This window comes from Helianthus annuus, chromosome 1 (assembly GCF_002127325.2).
Source record: "Helianthus annuus cultivar XRQ/B chromosome 1, HanXRQr2.0-SUNRISE, whole genome shotgun sequence".
Lineage (NCBI taxonomy): Eukaryota > Viridiplantae > Streptophyta > Magnoliopsida > Asterales > Asteraceae > Helianthus > Helianthus annuus.
The window spans coordinates 130,612,125-130,628,960 of record NC_035433.2 but is presented as its reverse complement, the minus strand read 5'-3'; the positions used below and the strand labels follow the sequence as shown (position 1 = coordinate 130,628,960).

Here is a 16,836-nt window from a genome sequence, read left to right as displayed (position 1 = left end):
GTATCTAATGATTGTGAAATATGATTTAGAAAACATATGTGGAAATACAATATTCTTTCAGTGGTAAAAAGTAGAAAGGTTTAGTTCAACACACTTTGTCAAGCTATTAATCATCCCCTATTGAAGCTTAGTAGCTTACCATATAATTATTAAGTAGGGGCGATCGATTTAGTTCTGTTACGGGTTAAAAATAACATATAATTGATGTTTTGGTTTCAGAGTTTCGTAACTAATCAATTGTGGTTACCTACCTTTATTTACCAAACATAAAGAACTACGATTTAGATCATTTAGTTAACCAATGATTATAGCTTCAACGTAATTTGGGTTGATTAATTAACTAGGTTAAATAATATAAACAATTTATTTTGATTGTTCACTTATATACATAACCTTAAAACAAACGTGAACAAATTAGTATGGTAACTTTTTATGTATATAACTTACAAATCTATAATTAATAAATAAGTAACTATTACAGTACTTACGTGTCACTATTGTTATGAGTCCAAGATTCTATTCTCACTTCTTTTATTTCACAATTCGCATTCTATTTCTTAATATAAAAAGTTAATTTGAAAAACAATAGTAATAAAAGTAAAATAAATTTTTATTATGTTCCGGTACCTTGCTTGTACCAAACATTGTATGATTTTTTGGTGATGAATGAAAGTAGTTTATCGTTCAAAAAAGTTTTGGTGATGAATGAAAGTAGTTTACCGTTCAAAAAAGAAATCTTTATTACTAACTATATATTATTTTTGTATTCAACTCATGTAACACAGTAATTTCTGATATAGTATGTAATAAACACAAAATTTAATAAATGTGATAAATAATTAAATTCATTATTTTTGTTTTGCAAGTATTTTATTGTTTTTTCCATCATGATTTCATTTGATTTTTATTTTCTCCGTACCTATAACAAACTCAGTCGACAAATAAGTCAAACTTTTTTATCGGTGGTTATTGAATTGACTATTTGACTATTCAATTATAAAGTAGATAACTTATAAACAAAATCAACATAAATCATGGCATGATATAAGGCTTAAAACATATTGTTAACGTTATGTTTGAATCTAAAGGCTTATGAACAACGACCAAGTACTAGTGCTTTTTGTAAATAAAATAATAATTTACAGCATGTCAATATTATTATTTATATTTATAACAATAAACAAAAAAGAATATATAATTGTATTACTATTTCATAGATTTTTTTTTATAAAATTTCTCATTCAGCTATTTGATCTTTCTCCTCATTTCTATCCAAAATCAATATTATAAACAAATCAGGTTTCAGGTACGCACCTAATTTCTTAATCCATCATCCATGATTCTGACGTCATTTATGAACAATTCTAGATTTATATCATTATATATTCAATGCTTTGATTACCTCGTGTTTTAGGATGCTTAATTTATATCTCCAATGCATTCTTACGTTTATATAGAGATCAATCTTATTTAATAGATGCTTATGTTCGATTTAAGGGTGTTTACGGTCCTAATTATTTTTTTAGGGCCACTAACTTTCGACATGGTTTTGGTGTCGGTTAGATCGGCCAAAACGGTTTCAATTTCAAAATTGTCAGTGCGTGTTAAGTTCTTTAAATATATGAGTGGTGGCAAGATCAGGTACAAATAGGATTTAGCGTGCAAAATGTGCGAACACCTGGCTTAATAAAGTAATATTTATTACGTTACTTGTAATTTGTAGCATAATTAGTAGTATTACATTAATTCAAATTTGTTGTAGTGTAATTAGTATCTACGGAAGTATCACTGCGTGTTTTCTTCTTTCGCTTTGTACACTTTACACACTAAAACCTTCAAGAATATTATCCTAAGGGGACTAGGGGTGGTTCACTAGTGATAGAATTTATCACTCACAAGCACCAATCAAGTTTCGCCATGTCATTGACCATTTTTCCATCACTCACAACCATTTTTAGTGGGGGTGGTCATCACTCACCACCACACCCAACAATTCCCCCCAACCAACAAATACCCTCACAAAAATAAACCATAACGCGTTGTCACCATCACGAAAATGATTAACGCGTGGAAGATTAACGCGTTGAAGTGGTAGCGGCGGCCGGCTATAACGCGTTATTCTTTTTTTCCGTTATACTATAACGCGTGGAAGAAGACCGCCCCGGGTCCCCTAACACTACATATATTATCCTAACAGTACATATCAATAAGCATATCTACGTGTTACAAAAATGAAAATAATAATAATAATAATAATAATGAAAGTGCATGACATGTTTAGTTTGCATGGGTGATTTCAAGTTCCAGCTTGAGAACCAAACCGCTATAGTGCCATAGTTGTTTCGAGATTGTGAACCGAACCATATAAACCTTAAAACGACTGTATCGGCTGATTTGCTTCTATTTGGTCTTGGAATCTTTGATCAGATATGGAAGAAACTGTGTTCACATCTGCCATAGAAGGAATGAAGCTTATGAAGTCTGATCATGATGAAATCTTGACTAAACCATTCTTGGATGTCTGCAAAATGTTGCTGCCGATTCTAGGTGCACGCTTGTGTCATATCTGTTCTTGTTTTATAATGTAGCTACCTAGAAAACAAGTTGAATCAGTTAGTAACTTCGCTAGTAGTTCGGTTTCATGGCCTGTTTTTAAGTTTTGCAAGATTAATAATACTAAAAAAAAGACCATGATTAATGACTGACTATAATTACGGACGACTTGGTTTATTTTTTTTTTAAATTCAGATAAGTTTGGAGCTGCCATGGCTGTGGTGAAATCAGATATAAATGGAAATATCACGGTATGGTTTTCCAAGTTTAAATATATTAACTTCCTTTAACCTTCATAGGTTGACATAGTGGTAAGCGCTTGAGTTCCTCTCTAGAGGAATCAGGCGTGAATCCAACGTTAAACTGGTTTTCAGCCTTTAACGCTCTCTAAGGCTACTTGTGCAATGCAAATGGCGTTTTACCTGATCCCATAGGTTAGCAAGCTGAGTATTGGTGGATTCCTTAAGTTTTAAGGTAAAGGGTTCTCATGGTTAAACAAAACTTTGTTCACCCATGTGGCTATTGTTTTTTACTTGCAGAGATTGGATTCTAAGTATACAGAAAATCCAACTAGATTCAACTACCTATATGCTCTGGTACAAGCCGAAGTTGAAACAAAAACAGCAAAGAATTCATCAAGTTGCACAAACGGGCTTCTTTGGTTGACAAGGTATTATGTTCGGTTCAACATATGCATCAAGTATTATTATGTAGTAACACCCTAGGTAAATCGCGCATCATCCGTGGACTAAAAATGTTCAGTTCATAAAAACTCCGCAGTTAAACGTGCTTAGGTGAGAGTAATTCCAGGGCAGTTGACACCCTAGAAAGCCTCACTCAGGCAAAAAAAAAGAAAAAAAACAAACAATAAATAAATCCGTAAGCTTTTTGTGAGCAAAACAAACAATATTAGTCGGTATGACATGTCAGATGTTACATATTGTTGTAGAGCAATGGATTTCTTGGTGGAGCTTTTCCGTAACTTATACCAACATCAAGACTGGACAATGCAACAAGCTTGCAACGACTCATACGGCAAGACTTTGAAGAAATGGCATGGTTGGATAGCAAGTTCAAGTTTTACGGTAAGTTAAGTTTACCTCGTTTTTCCATTGATCAATGCGTGCATCATAACGCGTTGCGTAAACTTCCACATGTAGGTTGCCATCAAGCTGGTTCCTGATAGAAAGAAGTTCATGGAAGTCATAGCAAGCAAGGGAGACACGTATGCGGATATGGACAGATTTTGTGAATCGTTTGCACCGGTTCTGGCTCAAATTCATAAGTTCCTAGTAAGTTATATCTCTATTCGTTTACCAAAACTATAAAATTCATTTACCAAATCATATCCTTGTGACATCTCATCGATATTTTTTAGTGGTGTCTGTTGCAGGTTGACTGTTTACTTGTTCAACCTGAACACCCATATGTTTATTTGTGTCTAGAACATTAACCTTAACCTTAACGTGTATACAGTCAAACTCATGTAATCCAAACACAACATGTTTAACCCATATATATAAAAAGTGGGTTGACATGTTGGTGGGTACAAGTTGTTAAATGATTTGTTAATCAAGTTAGGGGGTTGTAAAGAATGGGTTAAACGAGTCATACGCGGGTTAGCGGGTCGAAGTGTTTTCTTTTTAAATGGATTAAACAAGTCAACCCAAGCATGAATCATTTAATTAAATAGGTTAACTCGAACACGACTCGTTTAACATATTTATCTAAACGTGTCAAATGGGCTGTCAGGCAGGCAGATGGTGGGTAATTATCAAGTTCCGTAGACATAAAGAAACCGGTTCATGGGTCAACCTATTTAACTAAACATATTGACAGGTAGACCAATTTAATTATACATGTTAAATAAGTCAACACGAACACATGTTTGTTAAACAAGTTAGATATAACAATCTAAAACCTGATTACGTTGATCTCTTGTTTTGAGTCGTGTAAGAAGTTACACACCCTAATTTTTTTTTTTTTTTTTGTCATTTTGATTTAATATAGCATTCATGTGGCGTGGATTCTATGAAGGCGGCATGATAGAAGAAACATTTAAGGAAGTTTTTATGTCAACTTATTGGTCCATTGCGTTACATCTTTTGTTCGCATCATCGTTTTTGACAAGATTTTGTTGGGCAATATTTTTAAACTTCTATTAAATTTATTATTTCATTAGAGATTTATATATGTATCCCTCTTCAGAGCCGGCCCAATTGGTTTGTGGATCTAGGCAAAGGCCTAGGGCCTCCAAATTTTAAGGGCCTTAAGATTTTGAATTATGCGTCTCATTCTTCAATAATATTAGCTTCCAAGCCTAAATGCCTAATTATTGAATATGGGCCTCCAAATTTTAAGGGCCTTAAGATTTTGAATTATGGGTCTCCTTCTTCAATAATATTAGCTTCAATAATATTTGCTAGATTTCAATTGCTATTTAATATTTGTTAGAAACCATGATAGTAGTTAGGCTATTTGTTATGTCAAATTGAATCCGAACTTTTGAATCCGGTTATGTAAAAAGACAAAAAACGACTTTCAAAAACAAATTTAACTACGCCAATTATAAACTTTTTAGTTTACAATTGCCGATCTCAAGCCCGGATAAAGGAGGAGGATTTTGTTACTAAATATGTTGAAAATGATAATTTTGCAAAAGGGCCTCCACTTCGTAGTTTGATTAGGGCCTCCAAAAACGTAGGAACATCACTGTCCCTCTTTATTGTTTTCTTCGTTGGCCATGCACCTTAATTTGGAAAACAAACCAAAATAGGATGTTAATATAACTAGAAAGGACAAACTAAGATCATTTTATATTTATTTTTGGCGACATGAAAAACTCGAAAGCTCGAGTGAAGTTGGAATAGATTATGAGGTGAGAGTGGCAAATGTAGAATCGATTCGATACACCTTGAATTCTAGACACCGAATATAAATAGTGCATGAATAAATTCGCACTTAACTGTTGATGACAATGTTGTTAATATCTTCAGTTAGACATTTGTCGTGTTATATCAAGCAAACTAGAAGCACAAACACAAAAACAAACACATACTTTAAGTTAGTTTAAGTTAGGTATGAATAAGAATTAATGCACCTTAAGAGAGTAGTAACTTAGCAGGTAAACCTCATATTTTGAAGATTAAAATAATGACATATAAATGAAATTGAAGAAATTAAACATGAATAACGTCCATGATTTACGTGCGGAACCACCCGATCATATCCATCTCCATTAGACAATAATATTTATACACTAATTCAGGAGAAAACCCAATAAATATGGGAAACCCCCCTTGTGGGAATTGAACCTAGGACCTAATGGTCCCTAAGCTTTATCTCAGCCCCAAGAGACCACTAGATTATAAGGTTGAGTGGTGTGGTGTAAAGCTCCTAGAGGTTTATCACGCCACGTAGATTTTGGGATAAAAATGACGCCCCCTTTAACAACAATGGTGTGGGATAAAGACCCACTAGCGCCCCCTATTATAATATTATAAAAGGAAGAAAAAAAATAAACAAATCTAACTAGTCGAGAGACATGAGGCCCACCAGATGCAACCCTTCACGCCCGCTATCTCTTTGCGAATGCTAAGGATAGCGTCCCCCTTGGCACCTAGGAAATGAGGAAAGGGGCGCTATAGGGCGTTATAAAGAGAGATGGCAGAGGCACGAATTCACACCGCCTAGCCTAATGCCATGAACAAACACCATGTTGGTTTGTCAAAGCGTCGGACCTATTATGGCGTTGTTAACTTTAATGGGTTAAAGTTATGAACGTTTTAAGTTTTTCTAACAATAGAGTTATTTAGCTTTTGGATTACCTCCAAAAATTAAAAGAGCATTCTAGAGCCTCTTTCTGAATAATGCCTTGAGTTGATTAATTCATTTTTCTTTATGTTCAAACCTAGCAATAATCAAATTTAGAAACATCTCAATATTATCATTTGCACTAAGACTCTCTTGTAATTGATGTGACAAAGATCGAGATGGGTCCTATACATATAATACAAATACTTAAATTAAATTTATATATAAAAACCAAATGTAATTAAAACATTAGGTACTTTTGGGCACCAAAAATCCAAAATATGGGTTTAATACTTTTATGCCCTTAAATTTTAGTGGTTTCTATAAAAATATGGGGACACTAATGGCTGATATTCATCCATAACCTTGACAAATAATTTATAGTTTCCAATTTACTAAATTTTTATTCTTTGTGTTCTTAAAATCTATATTTTTCGTCAAACATATTTTTATCCATCAAATTTTATTTCCATTTTCTTGTTGTCTTGTTGGGAACGATCATCTTGGGGATTGTTTCCCATGAGCTCGTAATCTCATGTTCCAATTACATAGATTTTTACATAATTTATTATTTAGCATCTACATATTTTAGAAACAACAATTGTCAAGTTGAAGATGAGAAGCTTTCTATGATCAAGGACGGGTCTACGTGATTTCTTGTGTTGTTAATCATTTACGAATCGAATAGTGTGTATGAGCAAGGCCATGAAAGGTCTATTAAAAGGCCTACGTTACATCTCTGAAATTTTCGGTACATTTTTTAATTTGTGATTGTGATTATCATGTTTTATTTGCTTATGTTTCTTGACATGGCTTATGAATTCGTGTGAATTATAGAGGCGGATAATGAAAAGGAACCCGAAATACAAATTGGTGCGCCCACGGATGTTAAACATGTTGCCCACATTGGTTGCGACGGCCCTTCTTCCAATGCTCCTAGTTGGGTAATCCCCGATCTATTGTATAACATGTCTCATATGTCGGTTGTGATTGCCAATATGACATAACGTTGTTCTTACTCGAGTTTTGTTGTATGTGGTATGTGTACCTTAGATGAATGAGTTTCAAGGTTCGGATGCTGGATCGTCGGATGTAAATGGTGGAAAAGGTACGTTTGTTTCTTAATGAAGATCATAAGATCTTTAATCAAGAATCTTAACAACCGTTCATCTATTAGATTTGTATCAGCATCAATGCTCATTTTTATAGTATGGGCAGAACTAAAGGGGTTCGTTTAATTTTCGATTAGTCAACCAAATATTCTATTAATAAAGGGTTTTTCTTGCGACCAAACCATCAAATGTCTTAAGAAAAATAGTTGGAAGAAAGTAGTTTTGGTACTGATATTGCTACTTGTGTGCTCCTAAATTTTGAATTTAACATTGCTTATTGCGCGATATAGATGGAACTTCAAATCGTCATGGCAAGTCGAAGCAATCCAAGAAACAAGCTTCTAACAAGAGCACGAATAGTGACATTGAAACAAGCCGAGGTAGGCGGGCCAAAACCTCAACCGCGGGCTCAGAGTCGCCTTCACAAGAAGCAGGAGCGAAAAAGAACCGAAGGAAAAAGAGATCAAACAAAGATCCGTCCGCCTCAAACGATGATTAAGGTCAATGAGTTTTGTGAATATTACCATCCCTAAAACTTACCATGCTTTTTTAACATATTTACATGATATTTAACAATTTTATATCGTATAGGACCGAAAACTGTTTTATGTATAAATCATTAGTTGATGTTCGATTCGTCACTCTTTGTATTATTTTTGCACATATGCAACAATGAGAATTGTAGCATTTCGGTTCATTCTAGTAGTCATACAACTCGATTATATCGCGCTTGCTTTTATTCCACAACTCAACCAACACACACACACACACAAAAAAAAAAAAAAAAAAAACCAAACCTACACTTCCAAGTTCTAGGTAAGGCCTATCATGGGCCAGAAACCGGACCAACCTGGTATAGAACCGAATGCAAAACCGGGAAGCCAAGAAAAGCGAACCCGAGGACTTGAATGCATAGCGCATTTTGGTTTTAGATCAGTTTCGGGTTTTATCGGTCGGGTTAACTATTTGGAATGAGACAGAGTTTGGGGCCACAATTAGTAGGCTGACCGAATTTTTGGGTTGAAGCTGGAAATAAGGCTGACGAATTCTTGGGCTGTTTACTTTATCGGTTGCAAGTGTACTAGTGGTGCACAAATAGGGTTTTTTTAAAAACCGGTTCCGGGTATGGAACCGGGTTCGGGTAGGATCAGGTTTTTAAAATCGGGTTTTTTTAAAAACCGGGTCGGGTCCGGGTTTTCTACCAAAAGTGTATACCCTATATACCCGGGTTCGGGTCGGGTTTTATAAAACCCGGGTATTGTAATACCCTATTTCCGGGATCGGGTCCGGTTCGGGTATTCATCGGGTAGGGTTCGCGTATTCATCGGGTTGGGAAAAAACCCGCATTGGGTATTAATGCTTCTTTATATGTTTTAGTGGATGGTGCCTATTTTTTTAACATGATTTGAACATACTTATTTTTTTAACATGATTCCCCGCAAGGCAGGTAGGTTATTTTAACATGATTTGAACATACTTATTTTTTTTGTAGTTGTTTATCGATCAAATGTAGACGGTAGATCCACTAAAACATTAATAAAAATATGCACAATAACGTATTATATTTGGCACGAACCATTTTAAAAAAAGCGTGATAACGTAAACAAACTTGAATTTATGCCGAAACATACATAAAAATAAGCACGTAAACTCGAGGGTAGCTATATAACCGGGTATAAAAAAACCCAGTTCCGGGTATTTATAAAACCCGGTTCCGGGTATTTCTAAAACCGGTTCCGGGTATTTATAAAAACCGGGTTTCGGGTATAAACCAAGTATAAAAAAACTTGGTTCCGGGTTCGGGTTTTAGATCAAATATGAATACCCGGTCCCTACCCTATGGGTAGGGTCGGGTTCGGGTTCGGGTATAGAAAACCCGGTTTTTATAATACCCTGTTCCTGGTTTTTTTTTCCGGGTCCGGGTCCGGGTTCGGGTTTTTTGTGCACCACTAAAGTGTACACTGAAACAGTTAATAAGCTTCATGGTTGTAATTAGAGGTAGAGGTGCAAAAAAATCGTACTTAAAACCGGACCTGGTAAAAAAACATGGAACCGGTTTTCCTAATACCCGGGTATTCTATACCCGAAACCGGAACCAACCCTACCTGTAGGGTATTAGATAGGGTATGCATTTTAATCTCAATATCTGAAACCGAAACCTGAACCGATCATACCTGATTAATACCCAATACATGATTCTAATATCTTTCTTTTAAATTTATATTAGCGCATTTATTTTAATTTTCTCACATTATACAACTAGGTTAGAACCCCGTGTATTACACGGGTTACATAATTTTATATAATAGATAATAAAAAGATATATCTTTAAAAAAGCTCGTATATTTCACGTGCTGAAAAAAATATAATGTCATATGTTAACATAAATAGTCATCAAGATTTATCATTTAAAAAATGAACATTGATGTACTATTTAATTATTACACCATTTTACTTTGTTTTTTTTATTTTGCATAAATTTAATTTTATATAATAAATAATAAAAAGATATATCTTTAAAAAAACTCGTATATTGCACGTGTTGTATAAAATATAATGTCATATGTTAACACATACAGTTGTCAAGATTTATCTTTTAAAATGAACTTTGATGTACAATTTACTTATTATAACAGTTTATTTCGCTTTTTATTTATTATTAGGCTAAAAACACATGTATTACATATTTACATGGGGTTGAATCTCGTTTTTATGGTACATTCAAATTATGAGATACAATTATTTTAGTTAGTTTTTATGCACCTTCATGTTTATTTGTTTATTTCATTCATAAAACACCCGTTTTAAATTTGTATTCAAGAGAGTTTACGGTACAAAAAAGGTGGAGATCAATCCCCATGTTTTATATATTTCATCATTTTTATGAATTATATCGTAAAATCGAGAAATAAATTCTCTTTGAATGAAGTATAGGATTGTTATATTTAAAAATGGTGTTCTTTATACATGTTGATGCAATGTGCGACAAATGATGGGTTTAAAGTTTACAATTATAGTGATGTTCTTTATATCTAAAAATGATGGGTTTAAAGTTTACAATTTAGAAGCATATGCCTACCATTATAGTGATGCGTTTAAAAACAATTACAATTTGATAGAAGCATATGACCGACCTAGAATAATAATTTAATTCTAGTGAAAAAAAAAACAATAATACAATTATTAAGTATATATCAAACGGGAACATTTGATTCCTAATTTACCATAATTTCGATCACATTTATTCTTAATTAATTTTTTTGTTTAAAACTATTATTATTATTTAATATGCTCATAATAAAAACAAACGTTTATCCATATCTAAATATTTATTCTTATCTAGTATTTTTTTTTTAAATTATTATTATTTAATATGAGAGTTAAATAGGAAAATAATGTGAGAAAGCACCAGAGAGTGACACGTGTCCAAAAAAGATTTTTGTTTATTAGTATAAGAAGATGCATATTTAATAATAATAAACAAATAATACGAGAAAATATGGGCAATAAAAACGCAATAGAGTAGTAAAAAATACGAAAATGTAGAACTAAACAACTCGGAAATAGGGTATAAAAAACCCGAAAATAGGGTATTTTAATACCAAGTTTCTTAAGAACCGGAACCGAACCCTACCCGGAACCGGGAACATAGGGTATGTTTTTTTTTTCTCAAATAACCGGAACCGGAACCGAACCAGTTATAGCAATAACTGGTTCCACCCCTTAAAATGAGAAACCGAAACCGGTTCCATAACCGGAACATGTTATTAAAAATACCTGGTTTGTGCAACCTCGAATTAGAGGTGTAGAAAAACCAGTTTAGGTCTGCCAAACTGGTTTTCAACCCGGCCCGATCCCAAAAACACCGATCTAGGCCCTGGCCCAACCTGATGGTTTGACGTAGGTTCGACAATTTTGTGTTGAGAACCGATTTGGGCCAAACCATTTTAGTCCAATGTAAAAAGAACGGACTAGTTTGGGCCTAACCGGGTTTTTTACACCTACGGGTGGGGGGTATGGTTAATCACTCTAGGGTGATTGAGTGATTCTCTACCCAATAATATTATGCAATGTCAACTCCCCATTCCACTCCCCATTTTGCACTCAATTAGGGGGTATGGTTAATCACTATAGGGTGTTTGAGTTATATATTTTGTGATTGGTTCTTCTCTCCTCTCTCCTCCATCACTCTTCTCCACATCGGTGACCATACCCCGATTTCTCACCCTCTCTCCTACTCAAACACCCTAACTCAATCATGATGATGTAATCACCGATCGATGACACCCACTCCCCACACATCATACCCCCCACCCTAACACCTCTTTTAAAACAAGAAAATCTTGCCTAAACCCTTTTCTGTTTCAAATAATACTTTTCATTGTACGATGTAGTCAGTGAATAAAATAAAATAAAAGATTTAATGTTAACTTTATACAATAAAATAAGAGAAAAATGCCCGGATAGTCCCTGTGGTTTCGTCTTTTTTCACCTATAGTCCCCAACTTTCTAAAACTACCTGAATAGTCCCCAAGTTTTCATTTTTTGTTCCCGGATAGTCCCTGGGTCTAACTTCAGTTACTTTTCTCTGTTAAAATGATGTGAAATGACAAAAATACCCTTTCCTTAAAAGGCCAAACCATAGGGACTATCCGGGCATCTTCTTCATTTTTATTTATAAAACCCCACCACCACACTTCATCTTCAACCTCCACCCACCATCACCCTCTTCCACCCTCCACCATCACCGCCACAATCTTCTGCTGTCGGTGTCTACTGTATGGGAGGTGTTGCTGCTGTCGGTGTCTACTGCTGTAGATTGCAAAAGGAACTAAATGTATTAAAAGGATGGAGAAATAACTCTCCACGATTCCATCGACCCTTAGTTTGAAAGAAAGCCTCTTCCCGGTTAATGCAAGCAGGATGATAAGCTTTAGGGCAATTACTGCAATCACAAAACAACAAAGTTAAAATCAGTAACAAAACTCCAGTTAATGTAAACCCGAATCGATCATTAATCCGAACACTCACCGCTTATCACATATCACAAGGTCTCCACCATCATAACACATGAAGCAAACATCCTCCTCCTCAACCGTCTTCCGCCCTCCACCACTAGATTTCGGAGTATCCTGTGGCGTCTTCCCTCCTCTTTTCCGTTTCTTCCCCCGGCACCCCCGGGTTTAACAGACTGCTCCGGTGATTCCGCCCCTGCTTTCTCTTCATCACTCTCCACATCCGTATCCACCAACTTATCCTCATCTGCCTCCACCGGTTCTCCTGCGTCGTCAACTTCCGTAACACCAACAAGTTTCTCCACATCAACAACATCCTGACCTTCAGTTATTTCTTCATCTCCTTGCACAGTTTCAACATTTTCCGTCTGTGTATCACTCTTAACATCTGTCATCACTTCTTCCTCCATTTTCATAGTCTCTGTCTCATCACTTACATTAATATTATTATTATTATTCTCCCCGTTGTTAATATATTCCTTTGCTGCAATTAACTCGTTATCTTCTTCAGCTATCACATCAACGGTGGAGATTTCATCTCCAGCATCACCGTCCTCAACCTCCTCCTCGGCCGTCTCTGCCGCTGTTTCCTCCACCGCCGCCATGAGAACGGGTTTCGAATCTACAGTAGACACCGACAGCAGCAGCACCGCCCATACAGTAGACACTGACAGCAGTAGATTGTGGCGGTGATGGTGGAGGGTGGAAGAGGGTGATGGTGGGTGGAGGTTGAAGATGAAGTGTGGTGGTGGGGTTTTATAAATAAAAATGAAGAAGATGCCCGGATAGTCCCTATGGTTTGGCCTTTTAAGGAAATGGTATTTTTGTCATTTCACATCATTTTAACAGAGAAAAGTAACTGAAGTTAAACCCAGGGACTATCCGGGAACAAAAAATGAAAACTTGGGACTATTCAGGTAGTTTTAGAAAGTTGGAGACTATAGGTGAAAAAAGACGAAACCACAGGGACTATCCGGGCATTTTACTCTAAAATAAAGTACAACATGATGTTTCTAACAAATATAACAAAAGTAATATAGGTTTCCAATAAAAAGAACATGTATTATTTTCGTCATCTTTACCAGTGAGTCGCGACCTCCATCGGTCCATCTAAGTTTATCTAAAAATTTCAGTCGATTACAACTTATCGGAAATACTTAAAAAGGAAATGTAAATAAAATAGTATCAATAAATAACATAATGACATGTATCATGTATGTAAATTTACTTTACGCAAGTGGTCAAATGTTTCAGTAATTGGACAAAATTATGAACTTTTATACAATCCAATACTTTCTAACCTTGCTATCCATAAAATATATGTCCTGACGTAGATTACATCTTTTAGAATTTCTAACCTTTTACAAAACGAAACGTTAATAAAAAAATACATCGTATGTTCGGCTCGGTTTTATACAACGAATAGATAAAACACTATGTCCACACAACGAAACATAGATAGTCGTTACATAGATAAAATCTCTTAGAATGTATAACTTTTTCACCATTTCTAAAGAATCAAATCTTAGCCAGAGATGACTCAGATCAGTTTCACCAACGCAATGCTTCTAATATTGGCTCCGAGGTTCGTTCACCTGCTTGTCTTGCAAAATAGCAACACCGTTAGGCTCACGACAGGATGAGATTCCTCATTGTAACCACCATCGGGCGTGAAGATAAGTACTTGTTTGATGAATTAGGGTTCTTATGAGAAAGAGAATTAAAGAAATTGTGTGTACTTGTGAGGTGTAAACCTTATCCTATTTATAGTAGATTTGGTTAGACGTCGCTATCCTTTAGGTGAGAATGATCCCTCAACTCTAACGGTTTTGGCGACACTTGTCATTCTCCTATAGGTGGAGAACATTCCATGCCCACAGTGTGCATGCTTGTGCTGACGTCATCTTTGCTCTGACTGGTAGAAAAGGGATCCGCACTCAGGATGTGCTCGGGAGATGATTAGTTGTGCGCGAGACAACCGTAAGGTAGAAGGCATGACACTTTTATTTATTTTGTATGGTTGATCTTTTGCCACGTGTCCTTGGTGAAGAGATCACATACCTGTTCGGTACATTCCTCTACAATTTCAAAATTTATTTAGTTAAATAACTAAAAAAATAGTTAGATAATAAAAGAAAAAGAAAAATTGTGTTTTAAATGTAACGAAATTGGGTACTAAGATGGGAAATAATGAAAATACACTTAGTTCTAAGTTAGTTTTTAACTCGAGTTAGCTTTAATACTCTGTTATGATACAAAATCAAAAGTTAATACCCCATACTGTAACTTTAAACTTTTAGTACCCAACCTTGTTACATTCCACAAACCACAATGATCAACTATGTAATTAACTCTAATACAAAATTCTAAATATAACAAATGAGTCAAATACAATTTACTTTTTTTCTTCTCCGAGACGAACTGAACTAGTCGTGAAGTGTTTATTTTTATCTATGTTTTGAGGGGAGTTTAATTTAAAATCAAATGAGTCAAATACAATGTACTTTTTTTCTTCTCTAAGACGAACCGAACCAGTCGTATCTAAACAAAATCAGTACCAGTAACAATATTTGTTTTATGGATTTCGATGAAGTTAAAACACGTGTCGATATCTTTTTTGTGATATCTTTCTCTATTGACCTGAATGCCAATATCATACAAATATTATAACGAACCAAACAAATATCACTCAAATTCCTGCTCGAAGTTTTTTTTCTATTAGTTGCTATCACGAGCGTCGCTACCGTATCGAACCAAAACAGTTGCATCATTCCATCATTCCCGCAGTGAAGCGCAAGTGTTTCCACTTTTGTTTATATTACTTAGTTTTTTGTTGGGGTAAATTACACTTTTCGTCCTTTATGTTTGTATCAAATTGCAATGGATACCCTTTACCTTCAATAATTACAGACACAGTCCTTTATTTGAAAAACTCACTACATTTTTCGTCCTTTAATACTAACCAGGTTAAAATTTTCAAGTTAAATATAACATGTGCAGCTCATGTGAGGGTATATTAGTAATTTAATATGTATACACACAAAACATAAACAATAAACATAAAGTGTATCTCCATCCTCTTTCTCTCTTTCTCCCTGTGACTCATCATTCACCTCCACAAATCTTACACCTCCACAAGAACATCAGTAAACTTTAAAGATCTAAACTCACCATACACAATCAGTCATCATCTTTCTTTTATCTACATCTCCACCGTGTAACAACAACACCACCACCACTTAACTGCCACCACCTACACACCGCCAAGGCAGAAAACAAAGATGACGAAGCCATCGTTTGTAGACGGCTACAACGACTCTGGTGGTTTCCAGTCTTCAATCGTGACCTCCATCGTTTACTGACGCCAGAGAAGTAAAACCATCCACAAAAAGCAAAAATATACCTAAAATTTATCTCTTAACAAGGTCTTTTGTGAACTGAACATAAACTTGTTTATCTAACAATAGATTACAATGATTAAAAGAGACCCAACACTACATGATGGCAAGAACTAAAAGATTAATAGAAAATACCAATTATGCCCTCTGTTGTGTAGGTAATTTTCAACAAGACTACTCTGATGCTTCTTTTCTGGTTTCCTCAGCTTCAATTTCTTCAACAGCCATTTTTGCAAGTTCTTCCTTGACAATGGATTTTAAAGTCGCCTTTCTTGGTGTGAGATCGGTATTGAATCGCTTGTCTGAAGGGAAAAAAACATGACATCAGATATTACCAAAACTTTTTCTACTATAAGAATGTTATGGTCAAATATAAAAAAATGGTGTACAAGGGTGGTCAACTGAGAAGTTAAAGAGCTTGAAATTAAAGAGTACGACGAAGAGGAAATGACGAACAGATCAGAAACAGAGTCCGGCGAGGCATTTCCGGCGAGAGTTAGGGTTAGGGTTTTGAGATTGGTGAAAGAGGTTAGAAGTTGAAGAGAGAGAAGTGGTCTGGAGTGAATGATTGAGAGAGATGATAACTGAGGACCGGCGGCAGAGATGGAACGGAGGAGGTCGCCGGAGAAAACGGTGGTTCCGGCGGAGGTGGAGACAGGGAGAGAAGAGAGGGAGGTGTGGTGAGAGAGGAAGAGGGGAGAGAGGGTAGGGATGGGTGGTTAGGTGAGAGACAGAGGGAGAGAGATGAGAGATATTTATATTTTCTTTTGTTTTCTTTTATTTATACTATAAATAATTAGTAGAAAGACTAAACTACCCTTAAATAAATAAATTTAACTGAAAATTTTAACTTTGTTAGTGTTAAAGTACGAAAGATGTACTGAGTTTTCCAAATTCAGGATTGTGATTGTAATTATTAAAGTTAAAGGCTATCCATTGCAATAC

General features: G+C 35.2%; 2 protein-coding genes, 1 long non-coding RNA gene and 1 other non-coding gene across 4 annotated transcripts; 2 read left to right on the top strand and 2 right to left on the bottom strand.

Annotated features, from left to right (window-relative positions):
* Positions 1-1,245: 1,245 nt before the first annotated feature.
* On the top strand, positions 1,246-4,743 carry LOC110939821 (glycolipid transfer protein 1). The gene is made up of 7 exons (XM_022181392.2): positions 1,246-1,306; positions 2,428-2,547; positions 2,749-2,804; positions 3,093-3,223; positions 3,503-3,638; positions 3,714-3,845; positions 4,564-4,743. Exons 2-7 carry the CDS (start codon positions 2,430-2,432, stop codon positions 4,597-4,599), a joined length of 609 nt encoding a protein of 202 aa, XP_022037084.1. The 5' UTR covers positions 1,246-1,306; positions 2,428-2,429; the 3' UTR covers positions 4,600-4,743.
* Positions 4,744-7,418: 2,675 nt separating this feature from the next.
* LOC110939831 lies at positions 7,419-8,175 on the top strand. Its single transcript, XR_004861644.1, has 2 exons — positions 7,419-7,474; positions 7,769-8,175. It is a non-coding gene; the product is annotated as an uncharacterized LOC110939831 (transcript).
* Positions 8,176-12,342: 4,167 nt separating this feature from the next.
* LOC110931436 lies at positions 12,343-12,966 on the bottom strand. Its single transcript, XM_022174832.2, has 2 exons — positions 12,510-12,966; positions 12,343-12,423 (listed from the first exon to the last, which is right to left on the bottom strand). The coding sequence occupies exon 1, from the start codon at positions 12,907-12,909 to the stop codon at positions 12,523-12,525; it is 387 nt and encodes a 128-aa protein (XP_022030524.2). The 5' UTR covers positions 12,910-12,966; the 3' UTR covers positions 12,343-12,423; positions 12,510-12,522.
* A 2,500-nt stretch (positions 12,967-15,466) lies between these two features.
* On the bottom strand, positions 15,467-16,610 carry LOC110878111. The gene is made up of 2 exons (XR_002557642.2): positions 16,281-16,610; positions 15,467-16,193 (listed from the first exon to the last, which is right to left on the bottom strand). It is a non-coding gene; the product is annotated as an uncharacterized LOC110878111 (long non-coding RNA).
* Positions 16,611-16,836: the final 226 nt, after the last annotated feature.

Coding starts and splice junctions, on each gene's coding strand:
- LOC110939821 (XM_022181392.2), top strand. CDS start 2,430: ATGGAAGAAACTGTGTTCACATCTGCCATAGAAGGAATGAAGCTTATG. Junction 3,224..3,502: donor GGGCTTCTTTGGTTGACAAG/GTATTATGTTCG, acceptor ATATTGTTGTAG/AGCAATGGATTTCTTGGTGG. Junction 3,846..4,563: donor CTCAAATTCATAAGTTCCTA/GTAAGTTATATC, acceptor GATTTAATATAG/CATTCATGTGGCGTGGATTC.
- LOC110931436 (XM_022174832.2), bottom strand. CDS start 12,909: ATGAAAATGGAGGAAGAAGTGATGACAGATGTTAAGAGTGATACACAG.